Source organism: Pseudopodoces humilis, chromosome 14 (assembly GCF_049639895.1).
Source record: "Pseudopodoces humilis isolate 2021_Gansu_Grassland_sample_001 chromosome 14, ASM4963989v1, whole genome shotgun sequence".
In the NCBI taxonomy this organism is placed as follows: domain Eukaryota; kingdom Metazoa; phylum Chordata; class Aves; order Passeriformes; family Paridae; genus Pseudopodoces; species Pseudopodoces humilis.
The window spans coordinates 1076122-1101517 of record NC_142213.1 but is presented as its reverse complement, the minus strand read 5'-3'; the positions used below and the strand labels follow the sequence as shown (position 1 = coordinate 1101517).

Sequence of the window (25396 nt, the reverse complement as noted above, 5' to 3'; positions counted from 1 at the left end):
TGTGCTGTCAGGTATCTCTGCAGCCCCTGCCCTTGGATCAGGCATCTTCGTCCCCCTCCCCAGAACACAACACCCCGTGCCGAGGCAGCCACTTTATACTGATGCACTGAATAATTTACAGGAGCAGGGCCCGGGCACCGTGGGCTGCCGAGTCCGGGTCCCTGTGCGGAGCCGTGGCCGTGCCCATCCCTTCCCGCAGGCAGCAGCAGCAGCCGTGTCAGGAGCGGGGTGCAGAGCCCTCGGCCAGCAGCATGTCCAGCTCTGTGCGCTGCAGCCAGAGCCGCTGCTGCCGCTCCCCGCGCAGCTCCTGGCCGCGGTGCCGGCTGCGGCAGGCGTGTCCCGCGGCGCAGCCACCGCCGTGCAGCTGCCGGCAGGTGCTGCAGCAGTACGAGGGCAGCATGCCCCGGCGCAGGCACGAGTGCAGCTGGTAGCAGGGCAGCTCTGGTGTGTCCTGGCAGGAATCCTGGGGGCTTCTGCTGGTCGCCATCAGCTCTTGCTCTGGGAAGAGGTGAGAGGAGGTGTCCGGATCGGCGCTGCCCACAGGCTCTGGCCCAAGTGTGCCATCGCAGCGTCCCCAGCCCCTCGTGGGCACATCCTGAGGGTCCCTCCACAGCGCTGGGGGAGCTGTGTCCTTGCCCCCCACGTCCTCAGGGCTGTCTGGCATCTCCCGGTAGAGATCCACACTGTCGTTGCAGTCGGCGGCCGCCCTCTGCTGCTTCCCCAGGTCCTGCAGAGTCTCCAGGCACCCCCTGGCACCCGTGGCTCCATGCCGTGCCTCCAGCAGCTCCTCGGCGCGGGACCACCGCAGCTGCGGTGCCAGCTCTGCCAGGATCTCACACTCCAGGCGGCAGGCGAGGAAGCCGACAGCAGCAGCGATCAGCACGGGCCCCGGGGGCAGCCGGGCCACAGCCAGGCGGTGCCGGTCCTGCCGCTCGTAGCCCAGTCGGCCCAAACTCCGCACCAGGTCGGCTTCGGGGAGCGCTGGGCGCAGCAGGTGCACGTAGGCGCCGGAGAAGGTCTGCAAGGAGAGCGGGGAGCGTGGCTGGAGGTGTCTGGGTATCCCCACGCCATCCCCTTACCCCCTCAGGGCCTCACCTGGATGGTGCCGAACTCCCGGCGCCAAGGGAAGAGGTAGAGGTTGACGGCCGCCAGCTCCAGCAGCCAGAAGGCGCCGGCCAGGCCCCGCAGCGCCAGCCCGGGGTCGCGGTGGTCCCGCAGCCCCCGGGCCAGTAGTGCCAGGGCATCCTCCTGCAGGGCCCCCAGCAGCGCCGGCTCCCGCTGCAGCCGCTGCCGCAGCCGCTCCGCCACGGCGGGGCCGGGGCAGGTCCCGGCGGGGCCGAACTCCCGCTCCAGTGAGCGGCGGTACTCCCGGTGGAATTCCTGCCGGCATTGCTGCGCGTAGTCCTGCCGGTGCTCCTGCCGCAGCGCCGAGCCTGCACACATCCTGCGGGTACAGCAGCGTGAGACCCCGCCCTGGTACCCCGGCACCCGAGGTGAGACTCTGGCACCCCCTCCCAAACCGGTGACGATCCCCCGGCCAAAGCCCGAGCTCCGGAACTCCGCTCCTCCGAGGCCTCCCCGGCACCTCCCTGCTCCCAGTCCCGCCGGTGTCACTTCCCGGCCCTGATTCACCCCCTTTCCACCCCCGAGGCCTCCCGGTGTTCCCACCCGACCCCGGTTCCGCCCCGGTCCCGGTTCCCCGCCGCCCCACCTGCCGCTCCCGGCCGCTCGCGCTCCCTTCGCGCCCCCACCGGGCCGGGACGCGCGTGCCGCCCGTAGCTCCGCCCACGGGGCGGGGCTTCTCCCCGCGCCACAGCGCCCCCTGCCGGGCGGGAGGACCCGGGGGGGCGGCGGCAGCACCTGGCCGCGGGTGTGGGGGTCCCGCGCCGCCCCCTCCTCACTGCAGGGACTCCACGTAGGACAGGGCGCTCTGCAGGGACGTCAGGCAGTACCCCTCCTCCCCGATCAGGTACCTGTGCGCACACCCATCACACGGCTGGGACGCTGCCATGACCAGCACACCATGGCATCCGCCGTCCCTCGGCCCTGCTGCTGTTCCGACCCACCTCCCGCCCTGACAGCCCTGTCCCGGGAGGGTGACGGTGTCCTGAGCCCAGTGGCTGCATGGCCCAGCACCCTGGCACGTACCCCTCATGGATGAACTCCTCCAGGGCAGCACACTCGGAGAGCAGCTGGGGCAGCCCCGTCTGCAGCACCACGTAGGACAGGATGGGCAGCAGGTCATCTGCCCCGCTGTGACAACAGGGTCGTCACCCACGGTGGCCACAGGGACTGCTGCCCCATCACCGAGCCGGCCACAGGAGCCGCTGGAGCTCCCCTCGCTGCCCGTCCTGCTGTGTGCGGCCGAGAGACGCGGTTCCTGTACTCACATGGCGGCCGTGGCGAGGCTCCGGCTGTCCCGGCTGCCGCAGTACTCCTCGGCACACTCGCAGATGCCCCGCAGGGCTCGCACTGCGGCACAGGGCGGCTGTCAGGGTCACCGCCAGCCCTGAGTGCCCTCCCCACAGCCCCATCTCCGCTCACCGATGCACTCCAGCTTCCTGCGGGGACAGGTCTCCAGCGGGATGAGGCGCAGGTCCTGCACGGCCGAGGCGTAGGCGGGGCGGCCGGGGGCGGGTGGGAAGAGGCGTGAGGCCAGCCCCATGTCGGCGGGGCTGGCGTGCCGGTGCCGCTCCATGCTGCGTGCCAGGGCCGCCTCGCGGGGCTGCTGCACCGTCCTGCGGGCACAGAGGTGACGGGGGGGTGCCAGGAGGGGGGCAGTGGGTCTCGGACCCTTCAAAGCGGGTCACGGTACCTGTAGAGGGCCAGGAGCGGGGCCCAGAGTGGGGGGAAGAAAGCCTCCTCCAGGCAGGCCAGGCACTGGTCCTTGCCGGCAGCGGTGCCGAGCCCCTCGAAGGCCAGCAGAGTCAGAGCCAGCAGCCTGTCTGGGAAAGGCGAGTCACACAGCACGCTGACACCCCCGTCCTACCCACACTGGGACCCCCCATCCTGCCCACCCTGCGCCCCGAGTCCAAACGGGGTGCAGGAGAGCCCGCCGTCCGCCCCCACTCCCTCAGCCGTCCCTCACCCATGGCGTTGTGGATGTCCCTCACGACGCCCTTCAGCAGCTCCGGCAGCGCCGCGTCCTGCCCGGAGCTGGCCGGGGGCTCTGCGGGGGCCCAGCCCTCGGGGGACGCCAGGAACCGCTCCAGGTCCTCGAAGGAGCTTTCCCGGGGGGTCTCGGGGGGCTGTGTGGGCCCCGGGGCGCCGCTGTCGGCCAGGGGGGTGCTGGACTGGCTGTGCCGCAGCGCGGCCGGGCCGTGCTCGGGCACCGAGAACATGCAGTGCAGGCTGCGGGACGCTCGGAGCCGGCGGCCCCCCGGCTCGGAGGGCAGCGAGGAGCCCCCCGCGTCCAGCGACAGGAAGGACAGACCCGAGGGGGAGGCGGGGGAGGCGTCGGCGGGGCCGCGGCTGACGGCGGGGTAGAGCCGGGCGTACACCGCACACTGCAGCCGCCGCAGCAGCTGCGTGATGGGGTGCTCGGGGCAGCTGTGGGCAGAGGGATGGGGTGGGCGGGGGGCACCGGCAGCACCTGCAGCCCCCTCGCTCTGGCAGGGCCGTGCCCACCCCAGCACTACCTCAGGAGGCAGGAGAAGAGCCCTGACACCACCGAGAGATCCGCCGGGCTTCGCTTCAGCTGCGCTTTCCACTGTCTTGGCCAGTCCTGGGGAGTGTCCAGGGCTGATCGTGGGGGTGGTGCAGCGCCCTGCCCCACGGCACAGCCTCCTGCCCCACGGCACAGCCCCCAGCCCTGCCAGCAGCCCCTGGCACACACTCACATAGTCCTGCTCGTACTCAAGGATGGCAGCGTAGAGTGCTCGCTGCTCCTGCTCCTCGGGGGTGAGGGCCACGCTGCTGGAGAACCTCCTGGGGACACCCCGGGCCAGTGAGGGCACTGCTGGGTGTCCCCACAGCTCAGGGTCCCTGCAGTGCTCCCCACTCACCGGTTGGCCGCCTCCTGCAGCCGCAGCCGCCGCTCCTCCATCTTGCGCTGCAGCTGGGCCAGGCACAGTTAAGGGTCCGGAGCCACTACCGTGCTCACCCACTGCCCTTCGCCCTCCTCCATCCCCCAGCTGAGAGCCAAAAGGCCTGCATGGGGTCAGTGACACCCAGGAGAGGGCAGAAGCTCTGCTGGAGCCAGCTCTTAGAGCAATCCCAAAGGGAAGGATACGGTCTCCTCTCGGGCCTTGGCGATCACCAGGTTCTCCATCATTTGCCGCTGCAGGGACAGCGTCTGTGGAGCAGGAGGAGAGATGGGAACATGTACCCACATGCCATGGCCACCAGTGGGGAGTGGGGGTCCCCCAGGGACCCTCTCCCTGCCTGGCTGCCGATTTCATCCGTCTCCCAGCTCCTCCCCAGCTCCCCACTTGCCAGGGATGTCTTCTGCACAGCCTGGCTTGGATTCAGCCGTGCCACCCGCGCCTCATAGGCCGCCTTCAGCTTCTGGTTCTGCAGGGAGGCCTCCTCCAGTGGGGTCAGCTCCCTGTAGGAACAGCCTCAGCACTTGCCACAGCACACAGGACACGTGCCAGGACCACATCCTGTTCCTTGATCCCCCAGGCAGGCATGGGGCCACCACCAGTCCCTGTGTTGCAGTTCTTGCCAGACCTCGTGTCCCAAACCCCTCGTGTTTGAACCCCCCATGTCCTACCTGCTGTGTTCCAGCCTCCCACATCCCAGCCCCTGTATCCCAGTCCACATCAGCCCCACATGCTGCACCGTTCTCTGTCCCAGCTCCCATGTCCAAACCCCCGTACTTCCGTGCGCTCTGTGCCTCAGCGATCTGCAGCTTCTGGAAGATCTCCGGGGGCAGGAATGGCGAGAGCTTCCCCCCCTCGTCTGAGCAGACCCGGCGGTGCCTGGGGAGGGGCGCAGGGCCCCCACCTTGCTCCTTTGCAGCCGGTTTCACCTGGGTTTTCCCTGGGGAGGGGGGCAGGACAGGTCGGCTGTGCCTCACCACCAGCCTGACCCTGCGGGGGCACCCAGCTCCCCAAAACGGGACCCCCACCCCTGACTCACCCAGCGCTGCTGCGATAGATTTGACCCTCTCCAGGCACTGCTCCGCGAGCTTCAGCAGCTTTGGGGTGTCAGGGGTGATCCCCTCGCTGTTCTCTGTGGGGAGGGTGTGTTGAGGTCGCTGCAGGACTCCCACCGTGGTTCCGCGGGCTGGGGGCAAGGGGTGCTGCCTTACCTGTGCCTGCCGCCTCCTCCTGCAGGGCCTGGGCGATGAGGGTGATGCTCTTCAGGTACTCCACGTAGGCCTCCTGCCAAAGTGGGGGCTGAGCAGGGACCCCCGCGGGTGGGGGAGCTCGGGAAGCCCCCCGGCCTCGGGGGATCGCAGCTCCGGGTCCGAACGGGAGGCGGGGGGAGCCCAGGGGTGCTGGGTCAGAGCGGGCCGTGAGTCCGGGGATGCGGGGGGAGCCCCGGGATGCGGATGAGCCCCGGGATGCACGCTGAGACCGGGAGTGCAGCCCCGCGGCTGGGGGTGAGGCCGAGGGACGCAGCCGGGAGATGCGAGGGGAGCCCAGGGATGCAGGAGAAGCCGAGGATGCGGGGGGGGGGGGGGGGGGGCCCAGGGATGGGGGAGAAGGCCGGGGATGCAGCCCCAGGGATGGGGGTTGAGCCCGGGGATGCGGGGGGAGCCCCGGGGGTGCAGTCCCGGGGATGCGCCTGAGCCCGGGGGTCCCTCCCGGGCCGTCCCCGCTCTCACCCTGGTCCGCCCGGCGCTGTCCATGCCCAAGGCACCGCTCGCCGCCCTCATGGCTCCCTGCAGGCCGCGGCCCCCCCGGCCCGGCGCGGGCCCCTCGCCGCCCCCCCGCGCCGCCATGGCCCCGGGGCCGCCCGGAAGGGCGCGCTGGGGCCGCGGGCGCGCCCGGAGCGCGGCGGGACGGACCGGGCGCGGCGGGTCCCCCCGGCGGGGGGGGGAGCGGCTGGCGGGCGGAGCCGCCGGGCCCGGCGGGGGCGATGAAGCGCGATCGGCGCGGGCGGTTCCTGGCGGCCCCGGGGGGCCCCCGGGCCCCCCCCGAGCCCCGCCGGACCCCCGGCACGGCCGCCCGCGGCACCGAGCCCGCCGAGCCGCCCGCGGCCACCGCCTGCGCACCGGAGGCAGGTGAGGCCCGAGCGCGGGGACCGGGGCGGGGGGAGCGGGGGCACGGCCGGAGTCGCTTCTCCGGGGCCGGAGTCGCTGAGGGACCAGCGGCGGGACCGGCCGCCGCCGGGTCGGGCTGCGGGGACCGGGTACGGGCGAGCCCGCGGTGTGGCGGGGCTCCCTCCGCACGGCCGGGCTCGGAGCCCTCGTCCCGGGGCTCGGTGCCGAGCGGGCGGCAGGTCAGAATTTGCCCGTTTGTGTGGAGTTTCTTTCCCCCGAAACACCGAGCATCCCGGTGCCGGTAACCGCAAGGTAAGGAGGAATTAAGGGAGAGCGGGGGAACCTCCCGCTATCTTCTCGGGGTGCTCGACCACTGCCTGCTCCGGTTTGGGGGTTACCGGGACCCTCCCTCCCTCACGGCTTGAGTGTGGTCGGGACACTCCCGCCGTCCTGTTTGGGGTTTGGGAGTGTCGGAGCCATCCCGCTCGGGGGTGGCTGATACCGGCTGTGCTGCGGCTGGGGCCGCAGATAAGCGGGACCTGCACCGGCCCCGCTGGGCGCCGTGACACCGGCGCTGCCCCGCCACACGGGGGACACGCGGGACACTCACAAACGGGGGGTTCAGCCCCCCAGGACACTCCCCCAGGAGGGGCTGCCCTGTCCCACTGCCCCCGCGGGGTGCGGTGAGACCCCCATCGCTCCCCAGGCCGCCCGGGTGGTCCCGGCAGGAGAGCCCGAGCACGGCTGGCTCGGATCAGGGCCGGGAAGAGGCTGTGCTCGGGGTTCCCTTCGCACTGTCGGGGATCAGCAGAGGGATGGAAATTATTGCACAGAGTGGGGATGTCACAGGTCAGTGAACTGGGACACTTTACATCCTGCCCCGCTATTCTGGGTCGGGAGCTGCCCCACCCCAGGGCACTGCTGTGGAGCTGAGGAATGGGACAGCCAGCACTGGCAGCCAAGAGACTGCTGTGAATATTTGGGAGAGAAACACCCGGGAAGAACTGCTGAAACCAAGGGATGGCATTGGCAGAATCCCGGAACACCACAGCACGGAGGAGGTTCTGCCACTGGGACAGTGGGGCCAGAAGGACTGATTTTGGGTCAGAAGGGTCTTTTCCTGCTTGTATTTCCCATGCTTTGCTGAAGGCAGGGCCGAGGAGGCAGCTGGGATGAGGGGCAGGGGAACACCTTTGGGTTCATCAGTGCCATCCCTCAGCAGACACGTTTGTTCCTCCTCAGCAGGAGTCGGCAGAGCCCTGAGCACCGGCTACTGCCGGCTGTGCCACGGCAAGTTCTCGTCGCGGAGCCTGCGCAATGCCTTCGGGAAGGTGCCCGTGCTGGGGGAGAACTCGGAGAAGCAGCGGCGAGTGGACCAGGTGTTCTTCGCCGACTTCCAGCGGCTGGTGGGTGTGGCGGTGCGGCAGGACCCCGCGCTGCCACAGTTTGTCTGCAAGAAATGCCATGCCCAGTTCTACAAGTGCCGCAGCGTCCTCCGGACCTTCATCCAGAGGGTGAATGCCTCGCCCACGGGCCACGCCAAGTCCAAAGGAAAGTACGTGGCCTTTCTTGCCTCCCGGGAGCAGCGCCGTGCCGTGCTGCCGCGTGGTCCCTCCGTGACCCCCAAATCCCACTGTGCCGCTCTGGTTTTTGCAGGAGCAGCGGGGTCCAGGCGCAGCCGGGTATGGAAGGAGGTGCCTCTTGCCTGGGTGAGTGCCCACTCCCCTTTTACCTTCTGCCACAGCACGAGTGGAGGGCTGGGGTTGATGGGTGGTGAGAAGTGACCGCATCCAGAGGGGTTCTGGCGTCCTTTGACACGGCTGGTTATGGTTCTCCTTCCTCTGGCTTTCCAGGAGAATCTTCACCTTCCTGAGCTGGGCCCATCAGGCAGAGGCTCACCTGGGGGTGGGAAGAGCAGGCAGAGCAGATTTGGGTGGCAGTGCCAGGCCTGTCCCAGCTGCTGTTGGACACTGGGAACAATTGGAAATACCCTTTCAGCTGTGAGTGATGGAGGGAGGTGGTGCAGCTACTGTCCCTGGAGGTGCTTAAGGAAAGACTGGGCGTGACAGTGCTCTGCTCTGGCTGACAGGATGGTGCTTGGCCATGGGCTGGACTCAGTGATCTCAGAGGTCGTTTCCAGCCTCAGTGGTTCTGTGATCCTGGCAGGCGCTCCAGCCCTTTGGGCTGGCTCCCACCCGCCTTCTGGGACACCCCTGGGGGGAACAGATCCACCTCCCTGTCCCCTCGTGTCCCCTCCGTGCCCAGGCCTGACTGCGCTGCCTCTCCCCTGGCCAGTTGACCTGATCACGTCCAGCCCGCAGTGCCTGCACAGCCTGGTGACGTGGACGCACGCGCACGCCGGGAGCTGCGCCTCGGTGCCGGGGCTGCGGAGCGTGCTCTCCTCCGAGTACTGCGGCATCATCCGCGCCGTCTGGGGCTGCGGGGACGGCCACGACTACGTCATGGACACGGACTCGGACTGCAGCTCCGTGCTGCTCGACAACGCCTTGTCCGTCAAACGCGAGTGGAGCAAGGGCACGGCGCAGCAGCGCTTGACTGACAACGGGGCCGGGGCAGACGATGCCGAGGCTGTTCCCGCTCCCAAAGCCCAGCATGCTCCAGTAAGGACAGCTCCTTGCCAGCAGCCCGCCAACAAAGGGACCACGGCGGTGCCACTGAATGTGGAGAATGAGCCGCCCCAGGACAGGGATGGGTCTCCCTCGCAGCTGGACAGCGCGGCCTCCGTACGGGAACGGGCCCTGCCGCAGCCCGTCTCCCCGCTGAGCACTGCCACAGGTAAGGGATTTGCTTCCTGATCTCCCTCCCATCCCTCATGGGATGGACAGGGAGCTGGAGAAGTGGCTCAGGGAGCAACAAGGGGCTGGGCCCTCTCCTTGGAGACTGCTGTTCCTCACTGAGGGCACAGATCCTTCTGGGAAGTGCTCAGAGATTGACCCCTGATCAGGGAGGAGGATGCTGAGCCATGAGAAGGGACAGGGGAACACAGGGTCATACTCCTGTGTGCTGTTCCCCCTCTGACAGAGGGGAGACCCTGCTGCCAGGCTCTTCCTGGGGATATGGAATAGCCACTGGTTCCTCAGCACCACATTTGCCAGATGTTTCTTTTGGCTCAACCCTGAAGTTGGGTTTCCCTGCTGCGCAGCAGCTGATGCTGAATCCTTCTGTCCCTGAAGGAAAACTGCTGAGTGGGTTTGGTCTGGGTGCACTGCCTCAAACACTACTTCCAGAAGAAAGGGATTAACACGCATTTTGAGTTCCAGAAGTGGGGCTGTATTTAGCTCCAGCACCCACAGGAGATGCCTGCTGCTGGACACAGGAGTGGCGGCTGGGACTTGCCTGGGGACAAATCTTTCAGTTACAGGTGTCACAGGAGGAACCAAAAGCTGCTCCTGGGAGCTGCAGGGTCAGGGTGGAGCGCAGGGAGAGCTTATTTCTGGGCAGAGGGGCCAGTTTGGTTTAAGCAATCTCTGATTGCCATGGAGCAGTCGGCTCCTCCTCGGCCGCCGTGGGTCTGCTGCTTTTCCTGTAACTGTAACGCACCGTGTTCTCCTTCATTCCCTAGGACAGTTGAGTGGGAAGCAGGTTCTGTCTGCAACGTCGGATGAGCGGGTAAAAGACGAGTTCAGTGACCTTTCTGAGGGGTGAGAGAAGAGTGGGTTTAAAATAGCTAAATGTCTTCTTTGCCAGTGGGAACTCCCCAGCCCGGAGAGCTCTTTTCTCCACCAGCGCCGGGGGCTCGGAGCGGTGGCTCTGCCGCAGCCGTCACGTAGCTCATGGCACTGAGGCTCTGAGCTCCCCCTGTGCTCTGGGGGGTTTGCACACACGTGTGCTCCGTGTTTGTGGGCTGCTTCCAGCAATCCTGTTTTGTCCCCTCTCTGCACTGGGGAAGAAGCCATGCCAGGAGTTGATGCTGCAGCCCCTCAGCCTCCGGGCAGTTCTCTCCACGGCCGGGGCTGCGGGAGAGCAGCGGGAGTGGGAATGCAGGCCCGGGGTGGCACGTGGAGAAACCACCCTGTTTGCTCCCAGGAAGAGCCATTAACTGGGAAACAGGAGCAGGAGGGACCTGGCAGCTCCACGGTCTGCTGTGAGCAAGGATTTGGCTCAATCCAATGCAGGTGTTTGGAATGGGGCTGTAAATACACGAATCCAGGCGTTCAGAGTCTAAAGGGCCAAGTGCAGTGACTCCAGTGTCAGCTGAGCCTGTCAGCTGTCACATTAAAAGGGCCACAACAATTTATTGCCTGTTTCCTATTTTCAGGAATTAATTGCTTCTTGTACGGCTTAAGGCCTAAAAGGAGGAAAAAGTCCAAATGTGGTTGTTAAATTTGAGGGAATACAGAATGACCCACAGCTTCATTAACCTGCACCAGACTATTATGTGACATTCTCGCTCCACAAAATTCCTTTTTCCCAGTGGAGGAAGCGGCAGCCACATCCCTCAGCCATGAATAGATCCTTTCAGTAACAGCCGTTTTTTTGTTCTCCTGACAGTGGTTTGATTATTCTTGCAGAGATTTAGCCCTAAAAGGACCTGGTTTGGGTCTTTGCTGTGTTCACCGGCGCTGTGTTGGCTTGGGGAGAGGACGGGGAGGAGAACACGTGGAGCAGCTGCTGTGCTGTGCTGTGGGGGAGATGGATGTGCTGGGAATGGGGAACTGCTGGTGCCCAGGGTCAGCCCGAGGTCACCTTGGTAAAGGGCAGCTTCTCTCTCCCAGGGACTTCTTGAGCGACGATGAAAGCGAGAAGAGAAATGTGCAATCTTCAGATGACTCCTTCGAGCCTTACCCCGAGAAAAAGTGAGGGGCTCTCAGGGTGGGTGGGGGGCTGGTGCCCACCCTCATGAGGCCAACATGTCTTTCCTTATGGCTCTGTTCCCTACACATTCCTGGGGTCACAGAGATGTCCCCAAGCTCCCCACTTGGTTAAATTGGCTGGGCCCTCATCCCCAGCCTGGCACAGCCACAGCCCGGCTTAGGTACCTGGGGCTGTGTGTGCTCCTGCTCTGGCAGGTCACAGCCAGGTCTAACAGATGGGGACACTTTGGTGGGTCTAAAACCAAGATCAAGTCTTAAACCACTGTCCTGGTTCTTTCTTGGAGGGTTTCTGGCAAGAAAAGCGACAGTAAAGAAGCAAAGAAGGCAGAAGAGCCCAAAATAAGGAAGAAGCCGGGGCCAAAGCCAGGCTGGAAAAAAAAAATCAAATGTGAACGGTAAGGAGAGTCTGTCAGGGCTGGGCTGGGCCACGGCCCCAGGCCCACAACACCTCACACACCTCTGCTTGCAGGGAGGAGCTGCCCACCATCTACAAGTGTCCTTACCAGGGCTGCACCGCTGTCTACAGAGGGGCCGATGGCATGAAGGTGAGCTGGGGCTCTGCTCCTGTCCCACACAGGTAGCTCCCAGTACTCTGGAGCCACTTCCATGTGAGCAGAGGATCCCTGATGGCTGTTTAATTCCCCACCCTACACTGCAGGAGGCAGTGAACCACTAAAAGCAGCCTGCTGAGAGTCCTGGCCTTTTCCAATCTGCTCTGGCTCTCCCTGTTTCTCCTGGAAGCCTGCCACTGGCTCACAGCAGCCCTTGGAACAGGCTCCACCGTGTCCAGCTAAAGCCCCTGCTGCTGGGGGTAGACTGGGATGCAAATCCTGGTTTTGCACATGGTGGTCTCGGTGTTTGGGGATCCCCGTTGTTCCCTGTCAGAAGCTCTGTCCTCACTTTGCAGAAACACATCAAAGAGCACCACGAGGAGGTGCGGGAGAGGCCCTGCCCTCACCCCGGCTGCAACAAGGTGTTCATGATCGACCGGTACCTACAGCGGCACGTCAAGCTCATCCACACAGGTGTGTCCTGCAGCTGACAGCTCACAGACACCCAGGGCCTCGTGGCACCCTCCTTGGAGGTGCTGGGGCTCTGGGGGCACAGGGAACTGCGTGCCTGTGAGCACAGAACAGGCTCTTGTGCAGGGGACACGAGGCTGGGGAGGGGTTCAGACTCCTGCAGGGGGCTCTGGCAGCTGTGTGTGCAGGGCACATTCCAGGAACTGGGCAGAATCCATGACTCTCTCCTGTTTCCCGTGGCAGAGGTACGGAACTATATCTGTGATGAGTGTGGACAGACCTTCAAGCAACGCAAACACCTCTCGGTCCATCAGATGCGGCACTCAGGAGCTAAGCCCCTGCAGTAAGTGATTCCAATGGGGATCAGAGGGATCAGTCACTGACCCTGGCATAGTAATTCTGGGATACAAACCCTGCCTGGAGCTGGCAGCATCCTGGCTGGATCACTTTAAACAGAATGAATGAGGAGAGGGTCACAGAGCACTTCTGCTATGAGGAAAGGCTCAGAGTGCTGGGTGTGTTCTGCCTGGAGAAGATTCCAGGCAGACCTTAGAGCCCCTTGCAGTGCCTAAAGAGGCTGCAGGAGAGCTGGAGAGAGACTTGGGACAAAGTCCTGGACTAACAGGACAAGGGGGAATGGCTTCCCACTGCCAAAGGGCAGGGTTAAATGGAATATTTGGAAATATTGGAAAGATACTCTTTCCTGTGAGGATGGTGAGGCCCTGGCACAGGGATTCCCTGTGTGGATTCCCCATCCCCATCCCTGGAAGTGTTCAAGGCCAAGTTGGATGGGGCTTGGAGCAATCTGGGATGGTGGAAGGTGTCCCTGCCCTTGGCAGGGGTGGGATGGGATGTGCTTTAAGGTCCCTTCCAACCCAAACAGCTCCAGGATTCTGTGATTCCATGAAATGTCCGTTCCCAGCACCTGCTCCAGCCCCAGCGCTCTCCGTGGCTGAGCGAGGCAGCACAGGCTGGTGCTGAGCCCCCTTTGCCCTTGGCAGGTGTGAGATCTGCGGGTTCCAGTGCCGCCAGCGCGCGTCCCTCAAGTACCACATGACCAAACACAAAGCCGAGGCCGAGCTGGAGTTCGCCTGCGACCAGTGCGGGAAGCGCTTCGAGAAGGCCCACAACCTCAACGTCCACATGTCCATGGTGCACCCTCTGACCCAGACTCAGGACAAAGCCAAGCCGCTGGAGCCGGAGCCCATCCTCCTCCTCGCTCCTTCAGGGACTGCGGAAGGCCAGGGGGTGAAGCCAGAAGTGACTGCACAGCCCGAGCCCACCTGAGGGCACGGGGACGCGCTCCCAGCCCAGCCCCGTAGAAGCCGTACGGCAGAGGAGATTTTTAATCTACGTTTTAGTCTCCCAAAGAACTCCGTGGAATTAGCTTCAGCTTGCTCAGAAAAGGCTTGTTCTCATGCAGTGATTTCCATGCTCACGTCTGATTCAGCAGTGTTGTACTAAGAGTGTCTAATCCCAGGGGAAGGGACGCTGTTGGCAGCACCCCCTTCGTGTCCCCAGCCCCACGCACACGTTGTAGAAACCAAGTTGGCCACGGCTGTTCCCTGCCTGCACAGAGGTGCCCCCAGGGGCTCGAGGGGGACAGAGGACAGTGGGACAACTTTAAGGAGACATTTTGTTTTGGAAAAGAAGAAAAACAAAAAAACCAACATAATTATGATTCCCAAAGCAAGTCTAAACTGAAAGTTTGTAACCTACTTTTTATTGTAACGAGAGCTTCATGGTTATGCTTGTAATAAATTATTTACAAAGTAATTTGAAAAGAATGGGCCAGGTGGGAAGGGTGGCTCCTTGTGTTAGGTGGAATTGAGGTGTTGGGCTGAGTCCATTGCTCAGAACAGTTCCAGCTCTTCCTCCAGCTCCATGTCCACAGCAGGCCGTGAGAAGTGCAGAAGGGTGGCTGCCAGCTCCGGGTCGAGCCCTTCACAGGCGCTCAGGAGCTGGGGAGAGGGCAGGGAGCCAGTTTAGATCTGCTCCTGCTTCCTCCAAGCCAGTTCCAACAACACCGCGGCAGTTTGCTGCCTTCTCAGCCAAGCACAGGCAGAGAAGGGGGAAACTTCCACTCGTGCCCGTGGCTGTTCCTGACAATTCCCCCAGAGCGAGCGGGAATGGCCACACGAGGGCAGGGTTTGATGTGCTGGGAACGGCGGAGGATGTGGCCGTAGCACCGGCTGAGCACCAGCGGCGTGAGCACCGGGTGTGCCCCTGCTCCCGGGTGGGTCAGGGAGGCACCGAGCAGCCCCGGGTGGGTCAGGGAGGCACAGAGCAGCCCCGGGTGGGTCAGGGAGGCACAGAGCAGCCCCGGGTGGGTCAGGGAGGCACAGAACAGCCCCGGGTGGGTCAGGGAGGCACAGCAGCAGTCCCAGCTCACACGCTGGAAGAAAAGGGAGCAGACCTGCACGTACCGGCTGCGTGCTCCCAAAGCTCTGGGCAGGGCAGTGTGGGATGGCTCCCAGCAGGAACCGCCGGGCTGCAGAGATCAGCTCCAAGGGATCCTGCACGACACGGGAGAGACACAGCCATGGAGGCAAAACATCACCCTCAGCCCAGTCCCTGCTTCAGAAGAGAGGCAGGAGCCACAACCCCACACCCGAGGCTGTCCCAGCTCAGAGGGCAGGGGCGTGTTCAGGGTTTGGGAGCAACCCTGGCAGTTCCTCTGTCCCAGGGGATGAGGAACCTGCACGAGCTCCCTCTGCCAGGCTGGAGGGGCTTGGAGAAACCTGGGGTAGTGGAAGGTGTCCCTGCCCATTGCAGGGGGTGGAACAGGATGAGATTTAAGGTCATTTCCAACCCACACCATTCTGGGAGTCTATGATAGGAGAAAAAAAGTCCAGGCTTTGCTTACATGCTCTGTGAGGTCTTGATCAGACTGTGGCAGGACTTCCCCTTCCACAAAGAGCTGGAGCAGCTGGATGTACATCTGGAGTGCCACGCTGAGGAAGGTGGGCTCCCGCTGGAGCAGCTCCCGTTGGAAGCAGGGTGTGAGGCTGGATGGGGTCACACATGGGCTCTGTTAGCTCACAGACACACACAGGCACAAGGCAAACACAGCTGCTGCTCTGCCCTGTCTGATTCAACACTGCGTGCAGGGCCACCCCAGGAAGTGAAGTCAGCTCCAAACCCTTGTGTTTGTAAAGGCTGAAGGGACATTTGTAGCAAAGTTCTTTAGCAAAAGGTACAGGGCTCCTCAGACAGCACCGTGCCCTGGTGAGGTGTTCTGTCCTGCACAGCTCAGGTGAGAGCTAACTGTGCTCCCCACAGGCCAGCAGTGCTGTTCCCTCCATCACCCACATCCCCCTCAGCCCAGCTGGACGGTACCTGCAGAACGCCAGGGGCAGGAGCCGGGTGTGCCGGTCCGAGGCCGCGCTGCGCAGGACACGGCACTGCCCAGGGTCTGCAAGGACAGGGAGAAGCACTGAGCACCTTCAGAGGGCCCCACGTCGCCTTTCATGCTCCTGGAGCAGCACAGGGGCTGCACAGTTTCCTTCCAGGCCACGATAAATACGGGTGCTCGGGGGTGGTGACCAGCAAGAGAAGCAAGTTGTCCCCTCAGGCTTTCTCTACCAGCAGGAACAAGACTGAGTTCAGTCATTCCTGATCATCAGTTGGGTTTGCCATGCTCTGGGACAGAAGCAGGATGTTCTCAGCTTTCACACAAAGTGTTTTTTGTGCTGCTTCCAAAGGCCCAGCAGCCCCTTCTCACAGGGACACTCCAACCCAAGGGATGGGTCACCCATCCTTCCCGCCCTTGGGGACAGGACTCACCTCTCTCTGCTGAATGGAAGAGAAGTGGCCAGGATGTGCCCCTCTCTTCCAGGCACTGCAGGATCTCCAGGGACCATTCCAGAGACGTCTGAAAATCCACTCCTTCCTGCTGTCAGAAAGGAGAGGTCTCGTTCCTCTTGGGCTGTGGTTGCATCAGAGCAGAAAGGGGCCCCCACAAGAGACTGCACATGAAGTGCTCTGCTAAAGGACCCTGGGGATTCACCCCAAGTCTTTCTCCTCACCTGGCAGCCTGGGATTCCCCAGGGGAATCTGGCACCAGAGCAAGGCAGTGCCTTCCTCACCAAACCAGGCCACCACAGGACGCTGAGAGAGGGGAAAACTGCATCGTGGAATGGTTTGGGTTGGAAGGGACCTAAAGATCATTTCAATTCCACCCCTCTGTCATGGGCAGGGACACCTTCCACTAGACCAGACTGCTCCAAGCCCCATCCAACCTGGATTAACCAACAGACCACTGCACATCCTGCATCCACCCGACTAGAGAAGCTTCTGTCCTCTCTAACCTTCCTAGTGACAACACATCTTGGGATTATTGTGGGGTTTCTTTCTTCATTACTCATTGCACATGGATTAACCTCCCAGCTCTGTCTGCACAAGATGTTTCTCTCCTCCCTGCCTCTTCCCCCAGACTCTCCCACGGGCAGACTGAGACCAAATGGTTATTTTTGCCTTGAATCTGCTCCCTGATGCCATCTGTGAGGTGACTCCCCAAATGGCTGCACTTCAAAGCTGAGGTGACAGCAAAGGGACAGAAACAAGCCTTCACAGGCAGCAGGATGCTCAGGGCAGGCAGCTGCTGGAAACAGCCTGTCATCTTTGCTCCTCCACTAAATCACATTAAACCATTTGGAAACTAATGTTCCTCCTTCCTGGGCAGCCCTTCTCCCATGAAGCACCACATTCCAGCCTGAGGAAAAACATCATCTGACAGATGTGAGATGCTACACAAAAGCTGAGTGAGATACGAGGTTCCTGCACTACCTGGGAGGTGTAAAGTCTGAACAGGAAACTGAAAATAATAAATCATCCAGGAGGAGAAATAAAAGTAGTGAAAGGGGAGATAACGTCAGTGAGAGGAAAACACAGGTTTAATCTGATGGGAACAGAAGGGCTTTCAGAAGCCTTGTCTGGGGTGTTGCTGATCCCTTCCTCCTGGCAGAACAAGCTCCCAGCCTTCCCAGGGCTGCTACAAAGCGTTTTTGGGCAGCAAACCAAGCTGATCAGACACATCCAGTGTCATGAGAATTCCCTCGGGGCTGAACTCACCTTTGGTGCTATTCTGGCTGAGATGAGATCCAGGAGTGAGAAGAACAGCAGAGCAACAAGGAGCTGCAAGGTAAATAGACTGCCTGTTAGTTGTGCCTGGAGTGGTGACTTGGAACTTGGCCTTTCCAGTCAGGGAATAGAAACATTTCACCAGGTACATTCCCAGACTGGACCTGGATGAACCAGAGTGTTTCACCTGCTGGGACCCCAGTTACACCCAGCCCTCCCACAGTTCTCAGTGCCCCTGGCACCCTCCAGGAGTTCTGAGGTGAAAGCTGCAGTTATTCCCCATGTGCCAAGTGCACTCAGTGACTCCTGACTGGCAGTTTCTGGCTCCAGACCAGTACAAACAGTGGAGGAGTCAATCCCACAGGAAGAGGAGCAATAAAACCCCCAGAGTAAACACGAGGCCCAGGTTCTGCTTCAGCACTGTCACCTGTGAGCCTCTGGCACAGGGACAGTTCCCATGCTGAGCTCTGACCCTGGCTCTTCCCTGGAAAATCAACAGCCAGAGCTGCCAGGCAGCAGCGCAGCTTCCTCCTCAGCAGAGCCCTCCAGAGAATTCCCCTTGCACTGAGGTGACGGGCAGAGCCACTTCCTGGACCAGGCTTGGGAAAACCCTCAGGAAATTTGTCTCTGGGAATCCCAGCACAACTTCCCACAGCCCCTGCACTGCTGTCTCACAAACTTCCTGCATCTCCTTCACCTTCCAGCCAAGTTGCCCAAGCTAAAATCCACAAGGACTGCTGTTGTTGGAGGGAGAGGGAATCCTGGCGTGCCACAGATCGAGCTCTCTGTCTCTGCAGGGCTCTCTCCAGCTTCAGTTTATAAAGCAGCTGTTGAACAGCCCTCCCAGACTTCACAGGAGCCAGTCTGGGGTAAAAGTTTAAGTCTGGAATAACTTTGCCTTCAGGTTAAGAATTTAGCAACCGGCAATTTACAGCCACCTTTTGTCAACTATCCACCTGCAAGATTTCCCAACAGGGATTCCCAGGGGTGCAGCACAATCTCAGGACAACTTCTCTCAGTTAGAGACCTCCTATTTCTGGTTTGCAGGTGTAGGGAAGAACAGACCCATAAAATGCAGCCAGCCTTGCCTGCTCTGCGTCGGTCCCCAGCCTCTCCAGCGCCTGTCTCCCTCGTCCTCGTGGTGACTGCTGCAGGATGGCACCGTGGAGGAAGGCAGCTGAGAGCCAAGGAGGGTCAGAGGCAGGGAAAGCTGCCCCTGAACAGAGGAACCTGGGAAACAGAACAAACATGCCATGGGTTTGCAGGTAAAAAAGGGGGAAAATACTGCTGTGAATGAGGAGGAAAGCAGGGACTTGGGCAAAGGTGCAAATTTGTGACTGGGACAAAAAAATATATAATTCTCTTCATTTTGTTTTCCCTGTAGTTGGATGGTACATGGAGACAGTTATAAAAAAGCCAAAGTCTAGAAGCAGACAGAAGCATTCTCAAATATCTTTTATCAGCAGTTGGACAGGCAGTAACTCTCTACTACAGAAGCATGTGATTATCACCTGCCATAACCTGCAAGGAGATTCTTACATAAATTCCCAGCTTCTGGAGAAAAGCTGCAGGGCACTGACAGACAGTGTGAGGTAAAGAGGGAAGCAAGCAGCCAGTGAGCAGCTTCAGGAGCCCAGATTCGCCAATTCCAGGGAGAAAAGGGTGTGGCAGCTCCCAGGAATGACTCAAACCCGTGCTAAGGCTTTTCCTAACCAGGATCTTCCAGCCTCCTCTGCAAAGCTTCCCTTGTCCTTATGGGGAAGCACTCTGACCCACATCACACACAGGGCCAGACTAAATCGTTATCACGACCCATTCTGAATTTAAGCCCAACAGAGGAGTCTGTCTGGAGCTGTCCTGCAAGCCTCAGCCCCAGTGAGCATTCCATCCTCCAGGACAGCAGCTCCCCGCTCCATCCCTCTCACACACCTGGTACTTGAGCCATGCCAGCCCCTCAGTCTGTCCAGCTCTTGTGCAAGTGGAGCCCCAAAGAGTCTCTTCCACTGACAGCAAAGTCCTGGCTCCAGCCTTGGCCACCAAAACTGGGGACAAAGATGGAAAGCAGCAGCATTAGTGGTGGGGTGCTCGGTGCTTGGTTGCAGTCAGGTGCAGCTGCTCAGAGAAAGGGGATTTTCCCCTCTCCTTAGTGAAGGAGCCCAAATTGTACATGCACACATCAGAAATGGGAGAAATTTCACGTCCTGGAAATGCAGAGGGTGAGTTGTGAGCGTGCTCACATGCACCAAAACTGCAATCCCTGTGTAAAACTGCACACAAGGAGTTACACACAGGAGAGAGAATCAAACCTGGGATTTCTGGGCATTTTGTGATGTAACAACCAGCCCACACAGTGCATCAGAGACCAGGACAAGCCTCCCAGCTCCCCACTCCGACACAGCCCCCGTGGCAACACCACAGGAGCCCAGAGCCAGGATCAGTGATACCGACAGCTCAAGAACACCCTGCAAACCCCCAAAGCTTTAACAGCTTCTGCTGAATGTTACACACTTGGATGGTGTTTAACACAAGCTCTCTGAGCTGGTGCTGGATTTCTCCCAAAATCAGAGAACCAAAATGAGATCAGTCACCGCTGCAGAGAGGAGCACCACGGGACACTTGGTTTGACACGTTGTCAGAGCCTCGCTGACCCCTTCTGCTGCATCCTCACAGTCCAGGCTGGCATTCAGCAGCCCCTGGAAGAGGACAAACGACAGGATGGCTCCACACATCCATCTCTGCTGCTCCAAGTCTCTCACTGAGCGTGTGTGAACTAACCAGAGAGAACTGTAGGGGTCAGCACGGCTCAGCAAAAGAAACAAAAACCAACAGCTCCTTCCCCCAGCAGCTCTGCTGCATTGTATTAAAATTCACCTCCACCACTTCTTCCTCCTGCTGCTACCCCTCATTTTCCTGGCTACTGCTCTCCTGGGAATCACATCAGGAGTTCTCAAAAGGAGGGTACAAAGGGGACACCTCTGTGTCAGGAGGAAAGCTCTGAGCAGGGACAGTGAGGCAGAGGGACAAAAGCAGCATTACCCTGAAGAAGTGAGCTGTGATGTCGTAGGAGAGCGCATACCCCCTGGAACAGACGTTCTTCTGCAGGAAGACATGGAGAGGGAAAGAAAATCATCATTCCTTCCCTCTGGATTTCCTAAGAGCATTTGGGGTGTCTGGCACAACAGGGCTCAGACAGCACAGAACCACCCTGGGAATGCTGAGCAGGAACGTGGCCTCTGTGTAAAGCACTCCCACGGACCTGAGCTGCACAGCCCCTGCACCCACGGTCCAGGATGGCAGCAGCAGATGGATTAACAGCCCTGGGGTGAACAGAGGTTTCTGGCTGTGCCCAATATGACAGCACAGAAGGGCCTGGAAAGGCCAGTCAGGATGAATAAATAGAAATCAGCTCTCCTTGGAGCACAAAGCAGTGTCCTGAGGGACCTGCAAGTCAAATTACCTTCTCCCAGAAAGCTGCAGGGATGTCCCTGGATGTTTCTGAGGAGGATGAGGAGGATCTCACCCCACAGCAAAACAGCTGAAGGCCCTGGCATGACAGAGGGATTGGAGAAGGGCTCGTGCTCAGCCCCTTCCAGGCCTCCACAGAAACACTGTAAGCTTGCCTGTAACCCACTTCACCAAAGTGACTCACAAGGATTTACTCTTAATAGTGTAAAACGCCACCACAATTCCAAATGAATGAATCCAAAAGCCACAGAATCATGGGATGATTTGGGTTGGAAGGGACCACAGGCAGGAACACCTTCCATAGACCAGGTTGCTCCAACTTGGCCTTGAATACATCCAGGGGTGGGGCAGCTACACCTTTTCTGCATAGTTTGGATGTGACCTCCTTCCCTAAATTCAAATTTAAGGTCTTTACCTAGAGCATTTCCCATTGAGCAATCACCATTTGGCTCACAACACCTACCAGCTCAGAGTTCACAAAACAAAAGAAGCTGTCACAGTCCAACACTGTTTTGTTGCCTTTCCAACACGTGGTGATCAGGGTGGATGCAGGGAGCCCGACCAGAATCCTTGGGCAGGGAAGAATGAAAACTGAGGTTACTGTCAGGGAGGGAATCAGCCTCCCCATGAAGATGTGTGAGCCCAAGAAGGCACATGGAAACACAGCTAATTCCAGTGGGTGCCAGGGAATAAGTATCCCTTGCACAGCTGTCTCCAGGTGAAGTGTCACTGTCACCTGCTGTGCGCTCAGCAGCGGGGACACTGCCCACAGCAGCCTGCCCTGAGCAGCAGTGCTGCTGGAGGCATTCCCAGCTGCTCAGGCCTGCACTCACCTCCTGTGCAGCAGCAGCTCCTGCTGCCTCCACAGCTGCTCTCCCAGAGCAGATCCGTGCTGCCTGCCCGTCAGCCTTCCCTGGAGAACCTCAAACACCAAGTGTCTGCGGGCAGGTGAGCATCCAGGAAACAGCTTTGGCCTGCACCTCAGCTCCAGCACCAGCTCCTGAACAGGGTGGGGGAAACCAGTGAGGGAGACACACTAGCCTGCTCTCAAACCCTCTTTGTTTCTCTCTGAAGCAACCAGAGATCAACAAGACAAAGCTCTCTCAATGCCACACCTCAGCTCACAGGTGAGGGCCGAATGGAGCCTCGCCAGCTGCAAGGAAGAGGGGAATACTTTGGTCAGGGACTAAACATCCACCTCCCAGTCTGAAATCACCTGCAGCCTGCAGAGAATCTCGGGGCTGACTGACATCTTCGACTGGCCACAGCCACCCAGGTCCAGCCTGAAATTAAGGGACACACGAGGTAACTCACCCTGCTAGCCCAGGGGAAAGCACAGCTCAAATACAGTCAGATGCTTCAGATGAGCACTGAGCTCAAACATTGTGCCTTAAATAAGCTGTAGCTGAAACAGCAGCTCTCCTCTAACCTCCCTCCTCATTTTCCAGCTCCAGCCACTCCCCTGGGGCATTGGTGCTTGTCTGGCCACACAGGCCTGAGTTCAAAGTCAACTTAAAAAAAGACAGCCAGACGAGGGCCCCTCTGTGGCTGCAGCCCCAGACCTCTGCCTTCTACAGCAAGATGCTTATGCACAGACTGGTGAGTCACACAGGGCCACCTCCCAGCTCCCCCTTCCAGCCAGACCAGGAGGGAACAGCTTCCCCAGCCCCACACAAGGGACAAGCTGCCAGAGCACAGCCTTAGGGCCCAGAAAGGGAAGCCATGGCACACAACACCTCTGTGAGGAATCCAGGATGGCGTTGATGATGACTCCGCACGCCTTCTCCAGGTCTCCATCACAGCCACCAGCAGCAGAAGGTGCAGGAAGGTACCTCTGATAGATGGCCCAGTAATGGAAATCCTGTCTGCAGTATGGAAAAGGAGGAGATGGGAAAGCTGTTGGAATGGTGCCCTTCCCTTGATGTAAAGGGAAGCTCACACATCAAGAGCCATGAGTGATGAGAGCTCAGATAAAAGCACCGTGTAAGAACAGACACAAGGAGTCCTCCAGCAGACCCCACCCAGCTCTGGCTTCCAGAAACAAGGGAGGGTTTGTGACAAGTGATTTGGAAGGGCTGCACATGCAGGGTGAGCCCCACAGAACCAGGGGATGGTTTGGGTTGGAAAGGACCTTAAAGCCCATCCAGTCCCACCCCCTGCCATGGGCAGGGACACCTTCCATCAGATCAGGTTGCTCCAAGCCCCGTCCAACCTGGCCTTCCTCAAGGAAAAACACACAAACACCTCATTCCAGCAGTGCTTGAACTCAGGACAAACCACAGCAGGCAACAGGCATTTCTATCCTGCAGCAACTGTTTATTTACTGCCTGATTTTCAGTGCTTTTCCCTAATTTTGATGGGAGACTCCTGGACCATTCCCTTTCCAACAGAGCCCCTCAGCCCTTACCTCTCTGAAGCAGAGAGAATGTCCTTTTCAGGGCACACTTCCAGCTCCATCAGCAGCCACTCCCTAAAAGATAGCTGGGAAAAGCCAGGATTTAGGAGCAGGGAAGAACAGCAAAGGAAATAACTTGTGCAGAGCAGCCACCTGCTGCCCAGCATAAAACCCACTTTCACTTCACCTCCAGACACAATCCCATGTGGATTAAAAGACATGAAACAAGAGACATCAATCCAAGCAAGTTCCTGTGCTGTTTCTCTTATAAAAAAAATCAAGCTAAAACCCCACTGGCCTTCAAAAATTCATGTAAATCCCAGAAAGTCTGTCTCACACCCCCCACCCCTTTGACATTTCCTCATCCCCTCCAAGCCCAGATACCAGGATGAACGTGTGCTCTTAGAAATAAAGGTAAAATGAGCCAAGCACCTCAGACAGGCTGTGTGAGCATCAAAGAGAGGTTATAACACAGGGATGTTCCAGCCCTGGACACTGAGGCAGCCAAGCACAAGGAGTCATTCTAGGAACACCAAAAACTCCTCTGCACAAACTGGTTTTAGAGGAAGTAGGTTAAAAAAAAGAGAGTCTGTCAAGTCAGAGACTTTGCAGGGGTGGTACAAAGGCAAAAGCTGAGATGGTTTGAGCCAGGCAACCCAAGGTGCACAGGTGGCTCAGGGGAACATTGGCATTTAGACAAAGCACCAGAAAAGCAAGGAGTTCCTGTTATTTGCCTCTCCATCACCTCACAGAGAGCACAGCAGGGAGCCAGGGTGATGGAGAGGCCTCTGCTCTGCAGTTCCTGAGCTTCCATAGCTTGCCAAGCCTCCTGCTTTTCCAAGAAGTAGGACACAAAAGTTTTACCTCTGGTTTTCTCTTTCTACCTTATCATTCCCATCAAATAACACCCAGCACCCATCCCAGCCCACATGACTCAGCTGTCAGACAACTTTTCAGGTATTTAGTTCTTACTTTCAGGCACTGGGTTCTTTCAAGAAGCTTTTGGTCACCAATAAAGAAATTGCAAAGGGCAGATCTAAACCAGTGGGAATTAGAGGGTGAATTTGGGTGATGGAAAAAGATTTGTACCTGGAATGCCTTTTCCTTCAGGAGCTCTTGGAATTGTGCTTGCCTCCATAAGCACAGGCTGGCTCTCCTGTCGTTCAGAGAGGGGCAGGACAGGGAAGTCCAGCTCAGGGCAGTGTTGGCCTCCTCACACAGGATTCCCCGAGCTTCCAAGCTCAGCCGTGGCACGAGGTACTGCAGCTGCAATGAAAGCAGCACATCCTGCAGGTGGCTGTCACAGAACCAGGCCCAGAGCCACCTCTGCTCGTGTGGAACTGCCCAGCCAGAGAGGGGAGGGCACGAAGATGTATTTCTACGCTGTTTTCTTGGTGTTAAGTGGTATTTGTACAGAAACCTGCAGCAGGATATCGGGCTGAGACTGAACTTTCTCATAAGTTACAGCAAAATCTTTTTCCCTTTTACCTTTTTAATCAGTCCAGGAGGAATCAAGGCATAAAACTCTTCGTGAGAGCAGGATGAAAACTTGCACATCAGATAAGCTGCTGCTGCAGTGCAAAACCTGAGAGAGGGAAAAGGAAAGAACTCCGTTGTCTGGCTGGTTCCACCACCTCCATGAGCTCTGGAAATCCTCCTTGGGAGCCTTCCCAGCACCCCAAAAACCTGGGGGAGCAGGGAGGGGGTGGATGCCCCATCTCACCTCAAGCAGAAGGCAAAGGACTCTTCTGTCCTGCACACGAGCAAGGAGCTCCAGTACTCTGAAACAGAAAGGGCCTTTCCAGGAACAGCCTGAGAAACCCCAAAATCGGCTTCCACTCCAGGAATTAAAGCTCTGCATTCACTTAAGTGGATCACAAAAGCTGCCAGTCCTAAAATATGAGTAGCATGGAGGGAAGGACCCTGGAAGGTAAAACAAGAGCAGCAAAGATATTTTTGGTAACTCTGTAACATTTCATTCCTAATAGTCTTCTATTTTGTCTCATTGCTGTGTTTTAAGATTTCACTTTTGATACTGTAATACTTCACTAGTATTATTGTAACTTTTTGTACCAAAACACCTTTCTGAAGGAAAAAGGAGTTAGGGAAGGAGCTGTTTCTGTTTCTGCTCATCAGTGCTGCAGCAGCAATGGAGCAGAAGAGACAGCCCACAGCAAAACTGGAGGTTTCTGTAATACAGCAACTTGAAATATTTCACTGTAAATTCAGATTTTGGGGTTCTCAGGGCTTTTAGCTTCTCTGACAGCTAATTTAGTTTATCAGCCTCTTATTTTCACCCTTGCAATATCACAGGGCAGAGGGAATAAACCAATAACAATAAAACCATGCACTGCTGCAGCCCAGACAGGAGTATCTTCATTTTATTTTTAAATTCTTACAACTGAATTATTCAACGTGGAAGCTTAGGAATGAAACATTCTAGCAT

At 59.2% G+C, this 25396-nt stretch overlaps 4 protein-coding genes across 10 annotated transcripts in view; 1 reads left to right on the top strand and 3 right to left on the bottom strand.

Moving 5' to 3' along the window:
* Positions 1–92: 92 nt before the first annotated feature.
* SPATA2L (spermatogenesis associated 2 like) lies at positions 93–1964 on the bottom strand. Of its 2 annotated transcripts, none has more exons than XM_005531935.3 (3): positions 1861–1964; positions 1096–1444; positions 93–1018 (listed from the first exon to the last, which is right to left on the bottom strand). In XM_005531935.3, exons 2-3 carry the CDS (start codon positions 1441–1443, stop codon positions 218–220), a joined length of 1149 nt encoding a protein of 382 aa, XP_005531992.2. In that variant the 5' UTR covers position 1444; positions 1861–1964; the 3' UTR covers positions 93–217. The 2 variants fall into 2 exon arrangements, with proteins under 2 accessions (XP_005531992.2, XP_087918347.1); XM_088062221.1 differs by lacking the exon at positions 1861–1964 and adding an exon at positions 1712–1773.
* VPS9D1 (VPS9 domain containing 1) lies at positions 1868–5890 on the bottom strand. 2 transcript variants are annotated; one of them, XM_088062218.1, is made up of 15 exons: positions 5774–5890; positions 5255–5327; positions 5083–5175; positions 4821–4983; positions 4435–4546; positions 4232–4294; positions 4005–4057; positions 3840–3927; positions 3639–3724; positions 3089–3549; positions 2816–2945; positions 2545–2738; positions 2391–2472; positions 2149–2253; positions 1868–1973 (listed from the first exon to the last, which is right to left on the bottom strand). In XM_088062218.1, the coding sequence occupies exons 1-15, from the start codon at positions 5888–5890 to the stop codon at positions 1898–1900; spliced, it is 1896 nt and encodes a 631-aa protein (XP_087918344.1). In that variant the 3' UTR covers positions 1868–1897. The 2 variants fall into 2 exon arrangements, with proteins under 2 accessions (XP_087918344.1, XP_087918346.1); XM_088062220.1 differs by lacking the exons at positions 1868–1973; positions 2149–2253 and having other exon boundaries at positions 2387–2472; positions 4170–4294; positions 4431–4546.
* Positions 5891–6027: 137 nt separating this feature from the next.
* On the top strand, positions 6028–13795 carry ZNF276 (zinc finger protein 276). 2 transcript variants are annotated; one of them, XM_088062303.1, is made up of 11 exons: positions 6028–6172; positions 7397–7706; positions 7808–7860; positions 8447–8947; positions 9735–9813; positions 10888–10968; positions 11271–11381; positions 11456–11531; positions 11894–12011; positions 12252–12351; positions 13010–13795. In XM_088062303.1, exons 1-11 carry the CDS (start codon positions 6028–6030, stop codon positions 13293–13295), a joined length of 1860 nt encoding a protein of 619 aa, XP_087918429.1. In that variant the 3' UTR covers positions 13296–13795. The 2 variants fall into 2 exon arrangements, with proteins under 2 accessions (XP_087918429.1, XP_087918427.1); XM_088062301.1 differs by having other exon boundaries at positions 7394–7706.
* Positions 13710–25396, bottom strand: part of FANCA (FA complementation group A) — a 32538-nt gene continuing 20851 nt past the window's right edge. Inside the window, exons 26-43 of one of the 4 annotated variants that reach the window (XM_088062297.1) lie at positions 24674–24873; positions 24439–24535; positions 24040–24216; positions 22963–23036; positions 22292–22420; positions 21772–21838; positions 21389–21555; positions 21019–21124; positions 20127–20186; positions 19679–19783; positions 19020–19132; positions 18179–18320; positions 17082–17144; positions 15795–15903; positions 15348–15423; positions 14875–15016; positions 14435–14524; positions 13710–13969 (exon numbers count right to left, since the gene is read on the bottom strand). In XM_088062297.1, the coding sequence (XP_087918423.1) occupies positions 13862–13969; positions 14435–14524; positions 14875–15016; positions 15348–15423; positions 15795–15903; positions 17082–17144; positions 18179–18320; positions 19020–19132; positions 19679–19783; positions 20127–20186; positions 21019–21124; positions 21389–21555; positions 21772–21838; positions 22292–22420; positions 22963–23036; positions 24040–24216; positions 24439–24535; positions 24674–24873 (2025 nt within the window). In that variant the 3' untranslated portion in view covers positions 13710–13861. Of the gene's footprint in view, positions 13970–14434; positions 14525–14874; positions 15017–15347; positions 15424–15457; positions 15651–15794; positions 15904–17081; positions 17145–18178; positions 18321–19019; positions 19133–19678; positions 19784–20126; positions 20187–21018; positions 21125–21388; positions 21556–21771; positions 21839–22291; positions 22421–22962; positions 23037–24039; positions 24217–24438; positions 24536–24673; positions 24874–25396 lie in introns of those variants that run through there. The other 3 variants (XM_088062298.1, XM_088062300.1, XM_088062299.1) reach the window with 3 other exon arrangements.